Source organism: Melanostigma gelatinosum, assembly GCF_949748355.1.
Source record: "Melanostigma gelatinosum genome assembly, chromosome: 16".
NCBI lineage: Eukaryota > Metazoa > Chordata > Actinopteri > Perciformes > Zoarcidae > Melanostigma > Melanostigma gelatinosum.
In genome coordinates, this window is record NC_136649.1 from 17,321,666 (window position 1) to 17,343,999 (window position 22,334).

General features: G+C 42.5%; 5 protein-coding genes across 10 annotated transcripts in view; 2 read left to right on the forward strand and 3 right to left on the reverse strand.

Moving 5' to 3' along the window:
* Positions 1–3,007, reverse strand: part of atg2b (autophagy related 2B) — a 14,328-nt gene extending 11,321 nt beyond the window's left edge. For 2 of the 3 annotated variants that reach the window (XM_079287127.1, XM_079287126.1), the window contains exons 1-9: positions 2,946–3,007; positions 1,866–2,270; positions 1,607–1,769; positions 1,342–1,494; positions 1,145–1,247; positions 653–815; positions 387–566; positions 164–260; positions 1–45 (exon numbers count right to left, since the gene is read on the reverse strand). The exon at positions 1–45 is cut by the window's left edge and continues 120 nt beyond it. In XM_079287127.1, the coding sequence (XP_079143253.1) occupies positions 1–45; positions 164–260; positions 387–566; positions 653–815; positions 1,145–1,247; positions 1,342–1,494; positions 1,607–1,769; positions 1,866–2,027 (1,066 nt within the window). In that variant the 5' untranslated portion in view covers positions 2,028–2,270; positions 2,946–3,007. Of the gene's footprint in view, positions 46–163; positions 261–386; positions 567–652; positions 816–1,144; positions 1,248–1,341; positions 1,495–1,606; positions 1,770–1,865; positions 2,271–2,945 lie in introns of those variants that run through there. The other variant, XM_079287128.1, reaches the window with a different exon arrangement.
* Positions 3,008–3,049: 42 nt separating this feature from the next.
* On the forward strand, positions 3,050–7,398 carry gskip (gsk3b interacting protein). Its single transcript, XM_079286737.1, has 3 exons — positions 3,050–3,293; positions 6,187–6,433; positions 6,524–7,398. Exons 2-3 carry the CDS (start codon positions 6,191–6,193, stop codon positions 6,680–6,682), a joined length of 402 nt encoding a protein of 133 aa, XP_079142863.1. The 5' UTR covers positions 3,050–3,293; positions 6,187–6,190; the 3' UTR covers positions 6,683–7,398.
* Positions 7,399–7,675: 277 nt separating this feature from the next.
* On the reverse strand, positions 7,676–10,090 carry LOC306790728 (NPC intracellular cholesterol transporter 2-like). Its single transcript, XM_079287205.1, has 5 exons — positions 9,989–10,090; positions 9,640–9,730; positions 8,686–8,793; positions 8,403–8,575; positions 7,676–8,191 (listed from the first exon to the last, which is right to left on the reverse strand). The coding sequence occupies exons 1-5, from the start codon at positions 10,085–10,087 to the stop codon at positions 8,108–8,110; spliced, it is 555 nt and encodes a 184-aa protein (XP_079143331.1). The 5' UTR covers positions 10,088–10,090; the 3' UTR covers positions 7,676–8,107.
* A 401-nt stretch (positions 10,091–10,491) lies between these two features.
* isca2 (iron-sulfur cluster assembly 2) lies at positions 10,492–11,957 on the forward strand. Its single transcript, XM_079287114.1, has 4 exons — positions 10,492–10,560; positions 10,770–10,947; positions 11,172–11,287; positions 11,401–11,957. Exons 1-4 carry the CDS (start codon positions 10,499–10,501, stop codon positions 11,573–11,575), a joined length of 531 nt encoding a protein of 176 aa, XP_079143240.1. The 5' UTR covers positions 10,492–10,498; the 3' UTR covers positions 11,576–11,957.
* Positions 11,958–13,453: 1,496 nt separating this feature from the next.
* The window catches only part of eml5 (EMAP like 5), a gene marked incomplete at both ends in the record, with an annotated part of 29,624 nt that continues 20,743 nt past the window's right edge, over positions 13,454–22,334 (reverse strand). The window contains 20 exons of one of the 4 annotated variants that reach the window (XM_079286603.1): positions 13,454–13,490; positions 13,583–13,683; positions 13,885–14,038; positions 14,128–14,231; positions 14,338–14,500; positions 14,799–14,971; positions 15,148–15,336; positions 15,433–15,547; positions 15,828–15,985; positions 16,187–16,395; positions 16,497–16,670; positions 17,112–17,132; positions 17,535–17,633; positions 17,737–17,866; positions 18,122–18,200; positions 19,943–20,069; positions 20,154–20,355; positions 20,494–20,670; positions 21,381–21,469; positions 21,578–21,709. In XM_079286603.1, coding sequence (XP_079142729.1) covers positions 13,454–13,490; positions 13,583–13,683; positions 13,885–14,038; positions 14,128–14,231; positions 14,338–14,500; positions 14,799–14,971; positions 15,148–15,336; positions 15,433–15,547; positions 15,828–15,985; positions 16,187–16,395; positions 16,497–16,670; positions 17,112–17,132; positions 17,535–17,633; positions 17,737–17,866; positions 18,122–18,200; positions 19,943–20,069; positions 20,154–20,355; positions 20,494–20,670; positions 21,381–21,469; positions 21,578–21,709 — 2,633 coding nt within the window. Of the gene's footprint in view, positions 13,491–13,582; positions 13,684–13,884; positions 14,039–14,127; positions 14,232–14,337; positions 14,501–14,798; positions 14,972–15,147; positions 15,337–15,432; positions 15,548–15,827; positions 15,986–16,186; positions 16,396–16,496; positions 16,700–17,111; positions 17,133–17,530; positions 17,634–17,736; positions 17,867–18,121; positions 18,201–19,924; positions 20,070–20,153; positions 20,356–20,493; positions 20,671–21,380; positions 21,470–21,577; positions 21,710–22,334 lie in introns of all 4 variants that reach the window. The other 3 variants (XM_079286601.1, XM_079286604.1, XM_079286602.1) reach the window with 3 other exon arrangements.

Consider the following 22,334-nt stretch of genomic DNA (forward strand, 5'->3'; position numbering starts at 1 on the left):
GCTGCATGGGTCTGCTCTTTCTATCCTTAGCCCATTCCTGCGCACCTTCACAAAAAGAATAGGAAATCCTCTATTCACTCTACTTCTCAGTAACTCATTTGGGGATATTATTACCCGGTTTGATTGAAATGTTGCCTCTCATCTATCAACAGAGGAGGCTCACCTCCACCAGAAAAAGCTCCACACAAGTCCAGAAGAAGATGAACTTGCCGTGGGGACAGAAGAATGAGAAGTGTATCAATGTGTCCGACAACATCCAGCTGAAAAGCAAAGCACGTAAAACACCCTGGTTATTAGCAATCACCCCGAGTTCATAATATTGACTGTTGAAATAATTGGGATTTGTTTGCTTATAGTATTTTGTAATTAAGAAATGCTTAATGTACCTTTGCTCCAGGCATCGCCAAGTTGTTTTTCAGAGTGAGGGACAACTCGATTTTACCACAGAGGCTCCCGACCTGCACCGGTTCAAAGGGTGTCGTAGAGGATAACTGCTCTGTAAACTGAGGATGAGGCTCACATATGATTTTGGGATTCCAGCTAGGGGAGAGCTTTGGCTCAGTTTCCTGCTAAATAAAAGATATATTTTAAAAAGGCTGACACATACATTCATACACTTTCCTGCAAAATGTCAAAGACTCGCTACACTAACCGCTGGAGTGGGTGAAGATTTACAGCCAGCACGGGACACATCTGAGAACTCATCCCAAAATACAGTGATGCCTTCCATCTGCAGGTTTTTATGTGCAAATGTCGTTGGCTGATGCACATTCACACTTGAAGTCTCCTCGCCTGTTTCATCGCAGTAAACAATCCTGAAAGCAACCGCAGAACACAATAAGTTTGATAAGGACCTGCATTTAAAACTATTGCATCGCATGCACTACATGATGGGGACTTCTTCCATACATATAGCTGCAACCTTTTCACTATCCACAACATTAAAAAAAAAATGTTCAATCGTATTTTATCTTGCTCCCTTTATTTATGCGACTTCCTTTCTGAATGATGATCGATTTTAGAAATTAAAATTGATAATGGATGGAGACATTTTTTGACTAAATTCTGATGTTGGAAAATATGTCGTGATATGTTAATGTCATATTTTGGAAATTGTCCGATTTTCCAGAATGTCCAAACTTACTTTTTGATTCGAATCTCAAGGGCGATCCCAGTTTTTGAATTTTCTGGAATGTGTTCGACTCTGAGAACAGTATCCAAAAATGTCACTTTAACTCTTCTCAGAACTGCAAGGTAGGAAATTTGAAAGAAATTACTTAACACAATTCTAGGTCGGTTCACTTTTTCGAAATGTTGCTCAACAGTATCTACATGTCGTACCTGTCTCTATCGTTTCTGCAAACTTCTCTAACCCCTCAAAAGGCTGGAAGCTCTCTCCCATATCATCTGTGAGTTTCTGGCTGAGACATTCTTTGGCAAGTTGCATGCTGCTCGTCATGAAACTGGACCAGTACATGGGCTCAGTGCCAGACGCTGGAGGAACAGTCATTGACTTTTCAGTAAAATCAGTTGTCAACTTTTTTTAACAGAATGATGATACATTTCCATCTCACACCTTTTTGAAAGCAATGCAGCCTCTCCTTACCCACTCTTGGTCTTGGTCTGAGCACCATCTCCAAACCTTTGACCTCCAGGGCACAGTTTTCGTACAGTAGGGCCGCCCATGGAACGGTTAGAGAAATTGTCTGGATGAACCCTGCGATGACCTCAAAAGGGGCATCTGCAGTCTCTAGGAGCTCATTGAGTGACTGAGGAACAAGAAACAATATTGAAGCGTTCATACAGATTATGTGTTTAAATCAAATAAATTCATTGGTTGTATTTCCAGGTAACACTACACATACCCATTTATCCAATGGCACTTGTGCAAGAGATCCGGTGCCTTGATAGAGGTCTAAACTGAGCTGATCCAAGCTCAGCTTCTCCTGCAGAAAGTTGCCAAGGTACCGATGCAGGAGGTATCTACAGGCCCGCTTCTTGATGGACTCCGAAAATGGCCACGGCATCTTAACTCAATGAGTGAACAGTACACAGGTAATGACGGGGCTCTAGAGGCAACCGGAGTGGTATAGCAACTCGGACAGCTAGATGAATCACTGGCGTTACAGCTGTGTCATCCTGTCGACTTAAAGACATTAAGAAATCTTGAACTCCAACACCCTTCACATCCCAAGATTAGGGACACTCCGCAGGATGTGTTGACACTCGGGGATATGTGTGGGAATGTGTCAGACTCCTGCTTGCGGCTCCTATTGAGAGACAGAGATATGGTTCCAGCTTTTGTAATTTGACACTTGACAAAACATGGGACTTGACACACAATGTTTACAGCACAGACGAAAACAACAAGCTTCACGAATGCGTCAGTTTAAGACAGACACGGTTTTAAATGTATCCCGAGGAGCACTATTATAATATAAGTGAAGCATTACGTTACATCTCCACCACGTCATGTGTTATCATCAGCACACATTTACCCCCATTCTAGAGCCAGTGTAAATAAGACAAACGCGCTTGCGAAATAACTGTTCTAATGCCACAGACGTGCCAGTCAATAGCTGCCCGCAGCTGTGGTCACTTGAACGGTGCTGTTATCGTAGTCAAGACACGGGAGTAGCGCTAGCTAGACAAAGACATGTCATTTCAGCTAACTAGCCGGCTAGCAAGACTAGCGACATTAGCTAGCCTCTGAACCACTCCCGTGAGGCAACATTAGCATAGCCGGCTAACGTCAGGCTAAAGACTGAACGGTACATGCCTGCTAGATAGCTAGCTAACCCTAAAATCAAACTATTATTAAGTTATCTTCCCACAGTGAGGTGTACGCTGACAAAAATCACGCCACATACACACACAAGAGCAATACGCCAACACGCACAAGTAAACGAACACAGCGGAATGTATTAGTGCAGCTGGTGAGTTACCTTCTGTCTGACTTGTTTACAAACACTTTCATGACTACGCACCAATTGAGCCTCCACCGGGATGGGATTAGGAAATGACGTCATAACATGGCGGCTCTGTGTGGACCTCTGGACAGGCGGTTGGGTCAACATTTATTTTAGGTCGTTATTTTAGACGCTGAGCGGTTGCACTCGAAACAGGGCGTGCGTTAATGTCACCTCGGTCTCTGGTTATCCACGCATTTGCAGCTCAACGGTTAGTTACCGATCTAACGTGAGGTGACGCTCATTTTAACGGAACCCTCTCTAAAGAGCTCGAGCGGGCACCGGACGCTTCCACGAGCCCGGAAGAACACATCCAACGAGGAGGTGAGAAAAACGGAGATTAGAAATGACTTTTGTAACGTATTCATATCAATCGCGTGATTACCATATTTCAAATGCAAACGGGTTAAATATAACCAAAGGGATTGAAATACGTGTATAGCCCACAGAGCGGTCAGCTGCTTTGCTACCGTTAGTTTTCTCAGAGTTTAGCTACAGTAGATTAGTCTTCCTAACTAACGTTCTATGAATTCGCCCAATTTGCATTTACATTTGCATGAAACTCACACATTGAATAGCAGCTGTCTGTGTGAACAGTAACCAGATATATTTATCCTCATGCAGCTCCACAACCAGGCTGCTCAGAGTCCTCAAGATGTCGCTGTTCTTCATTGTACATGTATAACATATTTATAATCAGCTCCACCTCGACCAACTAACGTTACAACGATATAATGCCACGCGGCCATTAATGCAACTGTAATAATATTCCAGTAATACAATAATATAACGCTAACGGCATTTTTCTGCATTAAACTGCATGAATAATAGTTTTAACTTAAGTAACATTGAATGCAGTGCTTGCAATCAATTATTATTTATTCGTTATATTGCTGCTTTAACGAAGGATCTAAGTACATCATATCCTTCTGCCTATTTAAATCTCTGTCTAATTCTAAGTGACCTTACTAGCACTGTGTGTTGGTTTAACACAGCGGTTCCCAAACTTTTTAGGCCGCGCACCCCCTTCTACATCCCGACCGGGTTCGCGCACCCCCCCCCCCCCCCCCCTTAATAAAAAAAAAAAAAAAAAGAAGCAACAGAGCCTTTTAAGCCTTCATAGCCGCATAAGAATCGGACCAATGAGAGAACAGTTTGCTGCGCGTGGCATTTGTTTACAAGATTTAGTCCGCTGTTAAATGTTGCAGTGTGAACACAAACCGAACAACGGAGCAACTGCAACAAAGGAAACGAACTGAAGGTGTGAAAACGCCCTGAAACACTGCAACAAAGTTTCAATAACTTTCAGTGACACAAGGCGTCACTTTTAAAGAGCAATACGGATGCGAGCACACACGCACAGGCTCAGAGGCAGATTATCACATTTAATTTACAATTAATGAGCGACTAATGTAGCCAGGATGTCTTCGGACAAAGCATCGATGCAGCGACACAGTGTTGTTGGACACCGGGATCATGCACAACTTTTTTGCTTCTTTCTCCCCAATCATACATTCCACCATCTCTCTGGCAGCTGGCAAGCTCACATCTTCGGCGATTGTGTGCGGTAGCCCCTTTCTCGCTATTCTGTAACCAGATATGAAGCCCGTAGTGCGTCATTTATAGACCCAACAGATGAATGAGACTGCAGTTGTTTTTGGCTGTTTTGTAACTCCTCCAATTTCGATATAAACAATGTAAGGGGCTTTTGACTTGCACTGGCATGCTTGGTGTTCAGGTGGCGACGTAAATAAGAGCTTCAGACTGTTAGCCAGAACCTCACTGCACACCACGCACTGTGGCTTTGGGCAATCTGCGTCGCCAATCCAAGTGAAGCCCAGACACAGATACTTTTCATCATATTTCCTCTTTTTTTCCCAGTCTGCGCCGTCTCATCTTCCTCTGACTCTGGCTCGATTTCTTCTCCCCCCAACGCACCTCTCCGTTCCCCTCGCCTCCGATTCCTCTCTCTCTCTCTGTCCCTCTCCTCTTTTACGACTGATAGCTTCAGATGTCCCACCTGACAGTTTTTAAATTAAAATTACATTTTTTTTTATATTTAATATTATTACACCATCAGACCGCCATTACACTTTTCCTCTCGCGCACCCCCTAGAGGCAGCTCGCGCACCCCCAGGGGTGCGCGCACCTCACTTTGGGAATCCCTGGTTTAACAGGTTATACAGAAGACCAAACCATGATGATACTTTCTCCTTCCATAACAATGACAAATCCACAGTGTTTTCCTTGTAATACAGACATCAAAAAGGTAGCAGGGACAGGTTACGTAAAGGTTGCTGCGTGTCTAACATTCAGTGGTTACAAGGGCTCAGCGCCCCTAAAGGCATCCATCCAAATGAATGAACAATGACGCAGCCAGATGCGGAGCAACAGGTTACAGCTGTCCTGCAGGAAAAGGGCTCATACAGGAATGCACAACCTAATGCTCCTTGACATAAATGGGGCAACAAATGTATTCAACTTGTTTAACAAAAATGCACCGGTGCATTTAGCAGCCTTTTACATTCAGAGTGATCTTCAATGAGTGAAGCATTTGCAGGATAAATCATGGCTATACCATGCAGGGACCAACCAAACCTGTTTGGAAGGAGGTGTTTCACACACTATCTATTCTGGGAATACCCATTTTATCTTACACTTGTGTAACGTTGTCTTACTGGTGCAACTACATTTCATTTAAGAAGTTAATGACATTTTAGTGGGTCCAACTTGGTAGTTGAGTTCCTAATTTCAGTTGGTGTAACCTTTCCTCACTCAACTAGGCCACTCATAGAGGATCTTAAGTGTTAAAAATAGTCCACCTTGCACTTTTAATTTTTAAAAAAGTTCACAAAACAGTCAGATGCTAGTTTGTTTCAGTTCTGCTTTTTTTCTTTAAATAATGTGCCTTTTTTAAAGCCGTGCATAGCTGTTTTAAGTTTTATGACCATATTATACTGGTGTATTTTATTTTTACTACCATCTTATTGCAGATAACAATTGACAGGTGGTCCAATGAATGTAGTTTGTTTCATGGCAGTAAAGAGCTGCTTGTTCTGACACAGTCCCAGTAAACTGCAGGGTTTCTCAAGTGCACTCAGTGATTGTGGACATGGAGAACTCTTTCTATCATTGTGCCAGTCAGCAAGTTTCAACAGCATACAGTAACATCTGGGCTTCAGCTGAGTCCGCCAATAATGTTGTTGTTCTGTAACAGGGGGATGGACATAGACTGCCAGCCCGAGGAATCCGTCGTCTCTTCCTCTGACGAGGACTGTGCTGTGCTCGGCCACGTCAAGGACATGAGTTTGGAGGCAGAGGCGGTGGTAAACGACGTACGTTTTGCCGTTGACGAAATGCACGTGTCACAAAGTCTCAGCAGCGCGTCAGATGTGGCCTACATAAACGTGGAAACACGAGAGGGAAACCGGTATTGTCTGGAGCTCACAGAGTCGGGATTAAGGGTAAAGACAAACGGAAAGTGAAGCACAGTGATTTCCTCTTTTATTCCTCATTGTATGCATGTTTTTACAATAAATCACTTCTCCAAACAGGTGGTGGGCTATGCCTTCAATCAAGTGGACGAGGATTTAGACACCCAGTACCACGAGACTGTTTACTCACTTCTCGACAAGCTGAGTCCGGGCTACAGAGAAGCCTTTGGGAACGCTTTGCTCCAGCGGCTAGAGAGACTGAAGCAAAGCGGACAGTAGAAAGGACCAAGTTGAAGAAGTGGAACAGAGGTTGATGATGTGGGTCAATTTGGATGTGTGAGCCAAGTCTGGTCAAATATTATAGCCTATTATGTGACATCAAGCTGCCTAGCTACCACTACAGTAAGGCTTACCCTGCGCCATCAACTCTGCTTAGTTCTGACTTCCATATTGAATGACCTCATGTTGCTTGGTGGTTTTGGCTGTTGCAACATTGTGTTGACTTTACTGTGGAAAGGTTTTACAACGGTGCACATTGTTTGACAATGTTGCACTTTTGTACTCATGAGAATGGTCTGAGAAAGAAGCAGGTTGTATGAATTAGTTACTTGCACTAAAACTGTGACCGGACAACTGATATCTGCTCAAACGTACCAACTAGTTCTTATTCAGCAGGTGAAAGTGCCAAAGCTATATTCTGTCAACTCATGTATGTACTGCTTTAATGACCGATTAATGCCATTTTGTGGGGCTGACATTTCACATGGATAACTAGGTCAGAAACTCTTTGAAAAATGTCTCAATTATCAAGTTAATTTGTTTGAATATTATTTTTCTCCATACTGCATTGCAACTCAAACTTGCATTTCAAGCCGTTTCTGTAAAAGTGATCACTGATATATATTTGTTGTAGTCTCTCAAATTTTGGTTAATTGTCATAATACAGTTATATCCTTCGGTGTTAAGAAATCCATTCCATGCTGCTGGCCTTTGCACAGAACAATAAATTCTGAGAATTACATTATCGGTAGTCTTCATTTTTACATCTACATACGTCTGCCAGAAGGCAAACCAAGGTTGAGCAGCGGAGTTTTAAAACAAAAATAAAGTTTCTTCACCACTGAGTCATCAAGGGCTGATTTTGGGGAAATTGAGTTAAAGTTCACCAACATTTTTGGATCAAGTGTCTTACAAGTACATTTGACATAATGGTCCTTATAACAAATTTGACTCAAATGTTAGTCCATATCAATCACACTATAAAACTTTGTTACACATTAGATTTCTTTATTTCATTTACACATCTAGTAGTACAAGGTCAGTAAGAAACAATACAAAGGTTATAGTAAAGAAAAATACAGAATGTACCTTTTCTGACTACACAGCAGCCAGTAAGACAAGACAATTGCACTGCACTGGAAGTGGTTCAGGGTCATTCACAAACAACTGTATTGCTTCACAGCCACTTCCCTTAAACTCGACTGTTAGGCAGATCACTGCAAAAATCACCCGTTTATTTATTTCAGCAGGAGTCAAAATGTGTGAGTGCAGCAAAGTCTTGCAAACCAGTGAAAAACAGACATCTTAAAAATCAATTTGATGGATGAATAAAATGAGATCATAGCTAGAATCATTCTGCAGGTTTTTAGTCATAGCTGAATCCCTTTCTTAAAAATATATATATTGCACTTTAGCTAGCTTAGCTCACAGAATCTGAACCGGGAACCGAATGCAGAACAGGTCTTTTTGGTTGTCGTCTTTCAGTTCCCACTCCACGACCAGTTTTATCTAGAAATGCAGAAGAGTGATCAGTGAGAAATGCAGAAGAGTGTTCAGTGAACAACGTGGGCCTTGCATGTTACATTTAACACACACAAGTTTTGAAGAAGTGACAGATGTAATAGGTAGACCGAAAGGACATTTTTACTTAGAAATTTGGCTACATTGAAAGAACACCTGTTTGAAAAGGTTTGTTGCCGATGTAACAAGTAGTACTTACTGGAGGGTACATAGACTTCACAGGAAGAGAGTTCAGATAGTGATAATTCTGCTGCTTCTGGATGGGACACTGGATTCCAGACTTGCAGCCATCTTCTATGGGAATGGGGAAGGGGACTGCAACTCCAGCAATGACGCCATGAACCACCGCTTTGCTCGACTGGCTCTCCACAGCTACAACAGATAACACATGACTGAGATCAAAAAGTACAAACAAAATACAAGTCCTATTCATTTATGTTCTGACTGTCGGGTGAAGTATTTCAAAGACAAAGCACCCTTACCACTGTCGAATGTCACATTGACACTGTAGGACTGTCCTCTGTGTAGCTGACATGGCTGAACGGCACAAGGGCTAATGTCCACTATGGACACTTTACCAGAAGGGGAGCCTAAAGAGAAACAAGGGGGAAAGAAAAATGTCTTAAAAAAAATAAGCAGACCTAAGCATACAAAAAAGAGAAAACTACCAATATCCAGGAGCTCAGTCTCAATATACTTTTGCACAAGGTACCTAAAAAAAAAAATATATATATATATAATCTAAAGTAAAGAATGTAATCTTATTAATTTTTAGTGTTCGGCCACTCAGCTCGATCTCTTCTGTGGCTCAGGAGGAGTCTGTCCAAAGTGTAAAAAGATAACCCTGATGAGATCAGAGAGTCTCGTGACAGCCATTGTTACATTGTGGGAAACGTAGAATCTGTCATCGTTTTTGGAAGTCCACTCAAATAAGAGACTAGACGTTTCTTTCTTGGACTCTGCTGCTTCTTTCTTTTCTGAGTCCTCTCAGAAGTGCTGTACAAAAATCACTTCTAGATGGAGTGACAGCTCTGATCACTCAGGAAACTCCTAATTAATCACTGAATATGAACAAAACGAGCACATGAGAGTTGTTCATGTGCACACGACTGTGTGACAGAGATGTGCCCAGACATGAAACAGTCAGTCAAAGAAACAATGGAACATTAATCAAAAATGCTGATAATTAAACCTTAATGACTATAGGATGGACAAAACAAGCATTTAAACAGAAGTCACTTCTGTATTCTGGTAAACTTATATATTTTATAATAACAGGACAGCAACACATGTTAACCAATGGATTTCTTCACTCCCTTTTAAGATTGCGTCACAAATGTTTACCGCTAACGTACAAGGCAGTTACAACAGTAATTAAAAGTCAGAAGAGTAGTAAATCTGACGTTTGTCATTAAAATGAGTGAAGTGAAACTTACCGCAGTCAATGAACTTCACTGGCACCGCACAGATGAGTCCCATTAAGCACAACAAAACGAAAAAACGAGTCGGGACATCCATGTTTATTTCCTAACAAAAACAAAGACATGAATTGAGGAAATAGTAATTAGGTAATAGAAAAGGAAACCTCACCAGACGTCAGCGGTCAGTTTAAGTGTTCAATCATATGACTTTGTGTTAGTTTCCTCAAATGTTCCGAGTGTAGCAGTGATTATAGAGTTTAACAAAGAACACGTACTCTTCCACTACCTGGCACCAAGAGTAACTATACAATCATAATAGCCTGCTAATAAGCATAACATAAGGACATCAATGAAGCAACTGTACCTTTGAAGCGCTTTCTGCAGTTTCCGAAGTGAAGACGACAACCGCCGAGCACCTTTTATTTCCGTCTATCACGAGATCGAAGTAACGCCTATTTATCATACAATGCAAATCATTAAGATTTAGGTTTTTGTGCCCGAAATCAAGGTTGTCAGGAAACCTCTCAGCGTTAAGACTCCGCCTCATGCGATACAATTGGCAGATCAAAATCTCAAGCAGTACACAAACCATAGACTGTAAAAACGAACCCAGTCATCTTTTACCCAACCTAAATGCATCAATTCAGGGAGATCTGTGCCTGCAAGGCAAAGCCAAGGTATAGAAGTGCTCCCAACTACAAAACAAACACGTTTTCTTCTTCTTTTGATTGGCAGTTAAACCGACGAATCAAACGACCGTATTGTACAAATCTGGGCGTATCTATTTGACAGACAATCCTTTCAGCCAATAAAGTTGCAATCTTCCCTCCGTCGTAAACTGGGGGATGTAACCTTCCGACATTTGTTATGGAAGATGGCATTCGTGAGAGCAGCTATGATAACTGCGTCAAAGTCAACAGTATTAAACATTGCTAGGTAACGCTTATTTGTCACCAGTAGAGATAATCTGTAAACAATCTCTCTGGGGGAGAAAAAGAGCTGCGTGTTGAATTATTGTTATTAGCAGGCTAACGTTAGCTGTTAGCGCTACCGTTAAGTAGCTAGCTAGCCCCAAGGCTAGCGAGGCTACTAGTCCTGCTGCTGTCGTGCAATCTGATTTTAACATAACGTCTTTTTTTTTGCAGGGCATCAACTATTTTGTCCAACCACAATGTGAGCCAACAGTTACACCGGCTTCGTCAAAATCACCTGCCCCTTTACACAACGGCGCTTCACCGCTTCAGCAGTGCCTCAACCCAGCAGAAGCCAGCGGGGTCAGAACCATCTGAAGACAAAGTACAACTCACTGAGTCATGTGTGAAGGTGTGACATGTCCACGATTAAGCATCATACTGTCATGTCTGATAATCCAAACATTTAATTAATCCCCCATCTGAGTGAAGTGTTATTTATCAACATTGTTGATATCTGATATCTGATTATGGACCATGCTAACATGCAGTAGCCACCGTGTCAATCAATGTGTTGGATTGTTATTTTGTACTTTGCACCTCATTCATCATGATTCTGTCCCTCCTTTAACACAGAGACTAGGGGAAATCATGGGGAAGGGCGATTATCTGAGAATACATGTGGAGGGAGGAGGCTGCTCTGGGTTCCAGTACAAGTTTTCTGTTGAGAATAACAAGAATGAAGATGACAGGTAAACTGCCACAAACCTATCTTTGAAGTTGTTGTTTCACACCGGTCTCATTGTGTCCTTATTGTCTCTTATAATCTCTGTTCCCTCCTGCATCCACGCTGCTCTGCTATCAGGGTGTTTGAGCAGGGAGGAGTGGGCATCATTGTGGACCAGGACAGCCTGGAGTTTGTGAAAGGAGCGACTGTGGACTTCACCCATGAGCTGATCCGCTCCACCTTCCTCGTGCTCAAGAATCCTCAAGCCGATCATGGCTGCTCCTGTGGCAGCTCCTTCTCTGTCAAATTATGACCCTGCGTCAATGTTACTTGATACGCTGATTTACCAGTTTGTGGACAAAATACAATTAAATATCATAAGACACTTTTAAACATAATGCTTTCTAACTACTGGTGTTGTAGGTGTGAAACAAGTTAACTGAATGAAAGGATGGGGTATCTATTGATCATTGTGCTGTTTTGCAGATAGTGCCGGTCGTTGCTCATTGATAGATGACTTCACAACATTCAGCTGTAATCATCAAGTATTCAATTCAAAACAAAAAGGTCAATTGAGGCGTTTGAGTCTGCGGTGCTTAGATTTGCCCTGGGTGTAAAATATGTAAATAGGCTAAATATATGATTGGAGAGAGCTAAGCTATATTGTTTCATCTAAAATAAAATTGAGTGAATTTAAAATATTTGTATCTTCAGTCTGTTCAATTTTTATTCTATGCAAATTGTGTGTTATATGATTTATTACACTTTCATCATTAGATTAAAGGGATGAAAGGGAACCCAGGAAATGTCTATTTATTGATAATTGATGAAAGGTTAGTCGCACTGATCGTTTCATTGAAAGTGTTACTTCGTCAGCGTTATTAATTGGTCTGGATTCATTACACCACTCTGAAAACATATCACTCAAAGTCATGGTTGCCTTTTTTATTAAAGTGGAATTTAAGAAACATCTCACAAAAAATATACAAAAAGAATATATACAAATGATATGTACACTGGTATAATGTAAATCAAATTATGCAGCAACAATTTTTTGTATAGTTAGTCTTAATACAAGGAGCAAAATATTTTTGCACTTTTCATATTTTCTCTGATAAAACATTCCATTTAAGCAATATATCCGATAACACAAAACATTAACCTACTGTTGAAAAAAGTCACACCGTTCATATTCATGAAAATGCGACATTAATACGTCATAGCAGCACACTGAGAAGTGAGAAAGAATTGCAACCGTGTATTGAACCATCAATTTACAGCTGTTCTTTTTTTTCTGAGGAATTTGGTTCAGACAGATTGTCTTCCAGTAAGCCATGCACACCCACTTACCACAAACACATCCTCAAACAAGTATGAGCACGTTTAACTTGTCATGAGGGGAACACTGCCTAGGGAGGTTTGAGGTCAACCTGTCAACAACACAACCACATAAACAAACCGTAAATGAACCATCAGGGTAACACAGTGACCAGGTCAGGTGTACAGTGCATAGTATGCTTTGGCATGCTGACATCCAGAACATAACAGTGGATGTTACATTCAGAAGGAAGGCCACCGGATTTGGAATCACCAGTAATAATAGAACAAACAAATGACTACATGATCCAAAAAGTAAAACCAACTCATACAAAAAGAATCCAAACCCTTATAAATTAAACACTCAGATTAAGGCTAATTCAGTTTGCTACATGTTTTCAAAAAATGGCATTGTCAGTAACACAATTTCATCGGCCTATCAAGTGGCAAAACGTCCATTTTCAACATGTACACAGATACACTCATTCTTTAAAAAACAAAAAATGGATTATTATTTTTATTATTTGAGAGATGTGTCTCTTTTTTTAAGGATGATGTGATGTTATGAGAGCAGGGCTGTATGCCCTCCGCCTGTGTTCACAATCAGGACTGATGCTGTGATGAAAATGAGCCTTTAACATATGCATGCACCTATAGTTTTGAGGCAGTAAGTCAGATCACCACTCATTACAAGCTGCCACGTCTCCTCCTCCTCCTCCTCCTCCTCCTCCTCCTCCTCCTCCTCCTCCTCCTCCTCCTCCTCCTCCTCCTCCTCCTCCTCCTCCTTGCTTCAATGCATCCTTTTAGCATCATTTTCTCTCTGGAGAGCCATGCTGGGAGACTTTCTGAGGCAGGGTTGGTCCAGGTGTGATCCTCAATGAGGGGCATGGACACACCTCCACACAAAGAGGCTAGAGAGGACATAAAGGAAAGGATGCATCGCTAAATATTTGATTGTGATGTCATTTGTAAGCTATGTTGTGATTTGGAGCCACAGTCATACCTCCTGTCATCTCCACCGGCACTAACCACGAAGCGGTCTCCATTTGTGAAGCGTACATTGGTCAAGTGAGCAGAATGGCCCATAAAGCGTTTGTGTTTGCCCTGAAAACAGAACACATACATATCATCCAGGTGGCATCTCTCAGAGTACAGTAAACGTGAGACGATTCACCACACAGTGGCTTCGTGATTTAAGCGTATCTCTGAAAGGTGCAGAGAAATGTTTTACTTTTATCACCTGACAGATGGCATCGGGTAAATATCAGTGTCATATACACAACACTATTATGCAATCATACTTACAAACTTCTCTGGACATGGAAAGTCAAAGAGCTTCACCATTCCAAAGTCATCGCCTGTGACGATGTTAAGGCCTGAGTGGGACACACAGGCACAAGTGACGTCTGCTTTGTCAGTGTTGCGGGACCAGATGCCTATGACCTCGTCCCCAAGGACACTGGATACAGAGAGAGAGAGAGAGCAATCATATATTTATCCATTACCTTTCTAACGTGCACGTGTCGGTCTTAACACCGGGACTCTCACCTTGTCCAGGTGGCCCAGGTGATCCTGTCGATCTGGGACTGCTCTGTGACCTGCTTCCCAGATGGCACCTCGTACACGAGCCGTTTATAAGCACCGGTGGATATCTGGTTCAAGACATTACAGGTTAGGGATCATACAGCCAGCCAGCTAGCATTAAAGACAAACATGCCCTCCCACTGCAGAGTTGATAAACCCTCTCACAGTCCATACCTGGACGTAAGTGCTGTCAGCCGAAAAGTCCATCTGCATCACGAAGCTGGGGATGTCCCTGCAGCAGTTGATGCGGTTGAGCTGCGGTCCGAGTGTCAGGTCGTAGAAGTCAACTGCGCTCTCAGTAGAGCCTACGGCCAGGTAGCGAGAGTTTGGACTGAACCTGTTAGAAAGACATGCAACGTTTTAAAAGTCTGTCTGTCCTGTCAGATTTACTTTGAAGTGTGTGGAGTAGGTTTGACCTATTTCAGTCTCCAAAGAAAATTTGTTAGCGTGACATTCCCTGAGGAAGACCTATGGTGGTCGAAACATGTTGCCTCTTTAAATGATTTAGCCACCATAATAAAGGCTTTTTAATATTTCCTTCCTCGTTGGTCTTAGATTTTTAGAGATTTTCTGGATTTCCTTCCCCTTGAACTCAGCTGTACCTTGTGCAAAGTGCCAAACTCTTTTGTCATTACCTAATATCCTGAATAGGAGAGCGCCGGTCTCTTTTCTTGCCCCAGATTTTGAGTGAGGCCACCAGCAGGATGATGAACTCTCCGTTCTTCATGCCGATGGCCACCATGTCTCCTTCAGGACTGTAGCTGATGGTGCGTGCCGGGTGGCCCAGGTTCACCTTATTCAGCATCTTCTGTTTCCCCACAAGTCCATGCAACATCATCACATTCTTGTTATGAGTGTAACTTTGTGAATGAGGAACAACCATCTTAATTCCCCTTGATAAAAGCAACATCTTATATGATAGAAGTACGAAAGTATTGGGAGGAATTGAGATAGTTCTGAGGGGATTGAGGTAACAAGGCTGACCTTCTCCGGGATGTCCCACAGACGAACAGTGCCGTCCTCTGCCGCAGACAGGAATACGTCTCGGGAGGGATGGGTGCCCAAGCCCCAGATCGGTCCGTCCATGTGTCCGTTCACCAAGATGTTGCACGCTGCATTCTTCTCTCCTACCTCAATGATCTCTGCATTCCTGGTCCCCACGAGGATTTTACCCTGACACAGAAATCAGTAAAATGTGTCAAAATACACACGATGAAGTTTGCAATTCGTTGGATCCTTTTATAGAGTGCGATATTATGTGCGACCTACCTTTCCTCTGCACACAGAGCGAACACAGTCTATGACCTGTCCGGTTTCTAATCGAAACGCTCTGCAGCGTTTCAGCTCCTGGTCCCAGAGCTTTAGAGCACCTCCCTCTTTTGAGCTGTGGAGGAACACATACGTGTATTTCATCCCTCAGCTGATGCAATTCACAGCTTTAAATATGTATGCATTTCCCCCTCATATGTATATATTCGTATATTGGTATTACATTCATATGGGGAACTACATTGTTGCAAATATCAATACAATTAATAAAAAACTAGTATTAAAAGCAAAGAGATGTTTTCCATAATCTGGAATCAAGGCCATCCAACCCTGCTACACAGTGTGAGCTCACTGATATGTAATATGGTGTATTAATGTAACAGAGCAGCACTCACGGTCTTTCCTTGCCTCCGGTGACAATGAGGCCGTCTCTCAGTGTGGTGTACATGGTGAACACAGGGCCCGTATGAGCTTTGGCCACAATTCTCACTAGAATGTGTTCCTTCCACACACACACATCCCCACTTATGGTACCTGTAAATGTCAAGGTATTCTGAAAAGAAAACAAAGCTGCACTAATCTAGTGGCCTAAGAGAGCAGAGCGAGCAATGCAAAAACAACTCACAGCACATTTAAGTAGACAGTTTGGGATCTGGTGAGCTTTAAATATTAGTAGAGTCAAATTATGAGGTCAAATGTAGTATGTAGTAAAAACATTAAAAAAATTCATGAATATTAGTTGAAAGCCACTTACAGCTCCAAATGCTACAGACAGCATGGTCTGCATCCGGGCGTCCTCTATGGAACTCAGCACACCTTTTTTGCTGAGCAAAGCTCGACCAGCTAACGTCCAGAAACGCACATGCTTGATCCCCACAGACACAAAGTGTGTGTCAGAGTCTGGACGAAATTCAGCTACAAAGACCCTCTGGGTGTGACCTACCCGGCTGGCAATTTTGGCACCTAAAAAAACCGAAATAGAGTGCAATGAAAGCATGATCTCTGAATTGTGGTTGGACGGTCTAATCCCCAGAATGAGGTCAAAGTTGATTATTCAGTTTTACCTTCCTGCCATTTCCAGATGGTGACGGTGTGTTCGGGGTCCAGGCCCACAGACAGCAGGAGTTTTCCTGTGGCACTAAAGCTGACGGAGCAAACACCACCGGAGTGGAAACAACGGAGCACCGACAGCGTCTGCTTGGTCATGGCGTCCCACACGTGTATAGATGGAGACGTGGCTGAGGGACAGAGAAGGAGAATTGTAGATCTAAAATGAACTACTATCAATGCACTTCTTTATTTTTTGCGTCCAACTTATGTCATCCTTTAACAAAATAATGAATTATTGTCTTTCTACAAATTCTATATTCCAATTTAACAAAACCCTAAAACTTAAAAGGTATAGGCTAGAGTTTAGACATATGCTTTCACAGCTTTTTATATATACTACATAATATTTCTTACTTTTTTTAGACGATAATGTAAAAGAATCTACAACAAAGCAAAAATGCTTCCAAACATTATTTCTAAAAATAAAGTTTGCATGAGGCAAAGGCCACAAATCAAGTGGCCACTAGATGGCGATATAGAATATAATGAGCTGAAACAATACCGATTATAATAGTTTTTAACACCAAATTTCATCATCCACATGACGACTCATTTTGAAATGTCCTTACCTGACATGTCACCAGTATCACCTGAAAAGAAGATAAAAAATCGGATTTATTGACAGCCGATAAATTATCTGTTCATTTTTTGTGACTTTCTGAGCAATTTTTAAATATTTAGGTAATTTACAGAAAATCATTACAAATCTAAAAGTTATATGGATAAAATGTTATGCCATTACAAATCCATGTAATTCAATATCTGCCAATTTCTGCTTATGTGTGTCTTTCCGTGACAAATGCAGCATGCGTGACAATCTCACAACCATCCATTTATGCATGAATGTGGCTCTATAGCACAGATCAGCTCGTAGGAGGGGGATGGCTGTCTGCCATGTATACCCCCCCCCCCTGCACAAAGCACACCACAGGATACAGGGGCGAGAAATGAGGCGGCTGGTGACACAGGAGGTCAACTTCTCACAAACATACCTACTTGGCCAGTTGCCACCACGTTGGGAAATTTGGGATGTTGATTGATTGTCAGGCACAAAATGTCATCACTGTGTTCTGCATAGAAACTTTGGCAGGCTGTAAGAAAACACACACACACACACACACAGATACAAAATGAAATGTTTGCTTTACAGTGATTAGTAACACTGTCAGCGAGTCTTCTAGACCGTCTACTCACAGGTCGTCAGGTTGAGTACGATGCCAACCGAGGCCGTGTGGTAGATGATGTCCGCCCCCTCGTTCAGGTAGTGCACGTTATTGCGGCAGTCATTGCCACGGTAACCAAACACCAGGTCCAACACCAGGTCCTGCGGGGGAGTCAGAAAAAGTCAGAAGGGTCAACGCCATGACAACTAAGATGTTCAGAGCCAGCTGCTGGCCGAAGGAGTACGTCGTTGTTCAATTACAGCTCTGTCCGGACAAAGGACGAGCACACAGCGTCTTCAGAAGGAAGAATCACATTCGAAACCAAACATTTTGAATATTTTGCTGACAAGATAAGACTCCATCTGTTTACAATAAGTTCCCCATCTGTTTTAGGAAGGATGTGAGGTTTGTCTTACCTCAATGGGTCTCTTCTTTTTGCCTACATTGTTGGTCTGCAGCTTCTCCGGCTGTGGCAGCGCTCTGCTGACAGGAGGCCTGAAACAGACAGCTGGGATAAGGGGGGGTTGCTGCAGAGCTGCTGATGATCATGATAATGATGACAATAGTAATAACAACACACTGTTTGCTACTCTGACTATGATGCAAACACATTGTATGAACATCTACTCATATGTGCACACAAATAGGTGAAGTTTTATCTCAAAGGAAAAGAGCTACAATTCTTGAGGTGGGATTATTCTTTTAAAAAGCAGGTGACATGTCAAGGCTTCTTGTATCACAAGTGGAACAGAGTTTGTTTTGCCAGCGAAGCAATGAAAGGACTATGTTTGAATAAGGGGACTGAGTGGGAACGAGAATGAAAATGCTAAGAATCATCCATTATGGGAAAGAAAAGTTCAAGGAAATATGACATAACTGGAGCTTTGTCTGTTAATTAATAAGACTTTTATAGTGCATATTTAAAACACAATGGCATGAAAAAACTATTGATAATGCAAAGACTGTAAGTACAAACTATTACCATGACCTTCCTCCACAGTCAAGGCAGGGTGTGGAAAGAGTGGCTTCATATTTAATCGACAAATATCTACATGAGGTTGTGTGTGTACTCCATAGAATAATCACATAACCAGACAATAAGCAGCTTACCTTGACCCTCTTCATGGCAGCAACAACAAAGAGAAAGTTCGAATTAGAAAAAGGTTTCTTACAGCGTTCACTGCTGCCTGGCTGGACACACGTGACGAAACACAACACCTCAGCCACCGAGGACGTAAAACACGGGAGTCAGCGCCATGGTGTAACCATGACAACTAAAGTCCATTTCCATGACAACTGTGAGGATGCTTTCATCGTTGTCAAAAAGAAAAACTAATCTGGAAATCAATGACCCTGAATCACCCAAAGTCTGAGACACACTTAAAGATGGATTGTAATGATGTAAAATATGAAAATGCTTGTAAGCGCTGTTCAGGACCAGACGAACAAACAATATATTTCCTTAAAAACACTCTAAAATATTCTAAAGATGTGTGCATTTCTAACATTCCTTCTGGTTTAATGAAGTTAATAGCTGAATTTTTCTCCGAGTCGCTGACTATCAAAAACATTCAGATTTAAAAATTGTTCTGCTGACGACTAACAATGATTAAAGTAAATTAAATTCAAGCTCTAACTTAATTGTCAGCCCAATTATTCCTGCCTGTCAGAACAGTAGCTCATTAACAAGTGAATTAACACCCAAAAGAGCATCAAACGCTGAAAATGAATCACTAAAACTGCTGAATTTGTACAGAGGGGACTTAAAGGCATTATATAAAGCTTCGAGAAGTGAAAGATAGTTCTTGATACTGTCTCGAGTCTTGACATGATTTCGTGAGATAAGGTGCTTCTCTGTATTTATACATGCTGCGCCCTCTGCTTCATCTTTTGTCCAAAATCAACATTCATGAACACTATAGAGCTTACCTGACCACCCCTTGTCTTCAAGTAGAATTAAAGAACGAAGCAGGATAATGACAGATGGACAGCCATTAAAGGAAAGAAGAAGAGCAGAAAAGGCTGAGTTATTTCAAAAGGGCAGCGACAGGGCAGGAATTTCACGCAGGAAAGGAAAAGATATGTTGACTGAAGAAGGCAGGTTTGGCTTCGTCTTGATGCAGAAGCCTTATTCTGCATACTGTGACCTTTCCTATTCCTAAAAGGTATTTTCTGACTGCGCAGGAGCATCCCTCTGACCATCTGCAAAGCTTCACCACAGCTTCAATGACAGATACCTTTCGTCCACCGAGGGCTCTTTGAGCTGCAAGTGGGGTTTCACGCCCGTCATGGGACGCATGTTGGCGGATAAGGCCTTGATGGTGTAGCTGATCTCGTTCTCCCTCGTCACATCACTGTCGTAACCTGGTGACGGACAGGAATGATACCGATTTTAGCGGCAGAAACATTCGATGAATGAAAAACCTCAAAAGGAAGCTCATCGCTCACCTCCATCATCCTCACTCTCGATGTCCGACTCCTCACTGTCGCACTGTTTGAATTCCCGGTGGCCCTCCGGCTCGTGGGCCCAGATCATGAGGCACGTGTCAGCCCCGCCGACTGTCACCAAGAGGCTGTCGTCATGGGTCCACCGCACATTGGTAACATGTGTGCTGTGGGCCACGTAGCGTTTGAACTTTGCATACTTCCCCTGAGGGAAGAGGGACAAGATTTATGTAACACTATGTGACATTAACACGGAAATTTACATCAAATTTGCATAAACGTAAGCCGTAAGTCATGAGGCGCTCAACCCAGTTAATACGAGGAATCATGCATTGTGTCTTACCTTGACAGGGTATCTGAAGAGCTTGACGTATCCCAAGTCATCTCCTGTTGCTAGCACCTTCCTGTCGTTACTAAGGCAGGCGGCAGTCACCTCAGTGACCTCGTTGATCAAAGGCCAGATGCCCTCAACAGACGTACCCAGGACACACGTCCACGTGCTCCAGTCAATCTTCTCCACCTGAGCCAAGTGAGTAGGCAATGAGAGATGACTCTTATAGCTCTTTGTAAAAGCACCTCACTATATAGTCCTTAGCTGTCAACGAGCAAGATAGCAACAAAATAAAACAACAAATCAGAAATGTACTCTGGAGCGTCACCACGAAGAGCCTCTACATGCATCTACCGGCAGCCTATACGGAGAGTCAACACTGAAATAAATTGCTCTCTCTTTGTCTTTATTAGAAGATGAGCCATCGCATTTTGAACCACCTACAGATAAGCGTCAACAAAATGTCAAACTATTCCTTCAAAAGGTAGGAAAGGAAGGAAGGAATGAGGAGGCAACTACTGTCTCAGCCAGTCGATAATCATCCTGTGATCAAGTGTGCAAGACAAGAGAGAAATGCGTGGGAGGGAAAGAGGAAAGCATCATGATGAGGTGAGCCAAACGAGCAAAAGTAGGAGAGGACATCGGTGCAGCGAGACACGATCTAGCAGCATCTATCATCCGTGACCCTTATTTTCTTAATGCTTGCCTGTGTGCCTCGCAAGGTGTCTGAATGTCACGCTGTATTATGGGTACCCTAAACACTGCCGCACTTCCACTGCCAACATTAGAATGACAACCCAGGAGGGCCGTGCAAATGCTTCACTGGCCCAAATTTTGAAATTTGGGCCAAGAGCGCAACCATAACCGAGGCCGCTCCTGTGCCTTCTCTCCCTGCTTACCTCTGTAGCCGGGATGGTCTGCCTCTTGCCACGAGGAGCCTCAAAGAAAAACTGCTCTTTAGCACCGGTGTTGACTTGGAGTAGTTTTCCTGTGAATGAAAGTGGGCCGTGATGTTCAACAGTTTTTTTAACAGAGACATTTTGAATCCATCATTTGATCGCTAGCAGTCGTTAGTATGTAAGGAAGCATTGTTCACCTCTCTTGTCCCAGTCCAGATGGGTAATGTAGTTGAGGCATCCTTTGCACACCCCAACCCGTTTGCTGCTCATTACATTGTAAATATCCACAAAAGTGTCCCCCGATGCGACTGCAAGGTACTTCCCAGTACCTGAGTAAACATAAGAGGGATGAGTTTCAGATAGTTCGTCAGTCTCTGTGGTCCAGACTTTAAGATTTAGACATTTTGCACGGACCATTTTGTTCATGTTCACCTCAGAATTGATGCAGTAACTTTGGGAATCCCATAACTTTTCATATAGTGCTTTCATCAAGTCAAAGTCAAAGTTTTTTGGTAATTCCAATAAAACGATTGGCATTCCCGTCAGCCTCGGCTGTGTTTTAATGCTAATTAGCAAATGTGAACACGCTAGCACACTAAACTAAGAAGATGAACATGGTAAACCTTACACCTGCTAAACACTGTAGCGTTTAGCTTATGTCGGTATGCGCCTAAGTCTGAATAAGATAAATAACTACACTGCTTTATAAAGCGGCTGTTAAGCAGTATAGGCTCTCAGGGACTCGTGGGTGTTGGGTTGACAAACAGCAGATCTTGCATCGTGGACTAAGGTTCAGTGTCAAGTTTCTTGGTCTCACTTTCTCTGCCCAAAACTCTTTCTCATTCCTCTTTTGCTGCCTCTCTGTCTGGCCTTCTAACAGAAAGCCCATTAATGTGGGTCAGGTGTCAGGCCCGCAGCAATATCCCCCCCCCCCCCCCCCCCCACCACTCACAG

What these genes read in the sequence shown, in the direction of transcription:
- gskip (XM_079286737.1), top strand. Translation starts at nt 6,191, where the DNA reads ATGGACATAGACTGCCAGCCCGAGGAATCCGTCGTCTCTTCCTCTGAC. An exon ending in TCACAGAGTCGGGATTAAGG is followed by an intron (nt 6,434 to 6,523) that starts GTAAAGACAAAC and finishes TTCTCCAAACAG; the next exon opens with GTGGTGGGCTATGCCTTCAA.
- LOC306790728 (XM_079287205.1), bottom strand. Translation starts at nt 10,087, where the DNA reads ATGATAAATAGGCGTTACTTCGATCTCGTGATAGACGGAAATAAAAGG. An exon ending in AGTGAAGTTCATTGACTGCG is followed by an intron (nt 8,794 to 9,639) that starts GTAAGTTTCACT and finishes GTTTCTCTTTAG; the next exon opens with GCTCCCCTTCTGGTAAAGTG. An exon ending in TGAAGTCTATGTACCCTCCA is followed by an intron (nt 8,192 to 8,402) that starts GTAAGTACTACT and finishes CTGCATTTCTAG; the next exon opens with ATAAAACTGGTCGTGGAGTG.
- isca2 (XM_079287114.1), top strand. Translation starts at nt 10,499, where the DNA reads ATGGCATTCGTGAGAGCAGCTATGATAACTGCGTCAAAGTCAACAGTA. An exon ending in ACAGTATTAAACATTGCTAG is followed by an intron (nt 10,561 to 10,769) that starts GTAACGCTTATT and finishes TTTTTTTTGCAG; the next exon opens with GGCATCAACTATTTTGTCCA. An exon ending in AACAAGAATGAAGATGACAG is followed by an intron (nt 11,288 to 11,400) that starts GTAAACTGCCAC and finishes CTCTGCTATCAG; the next exon opens with GGTGTTTGAGCAGGGAGGAG.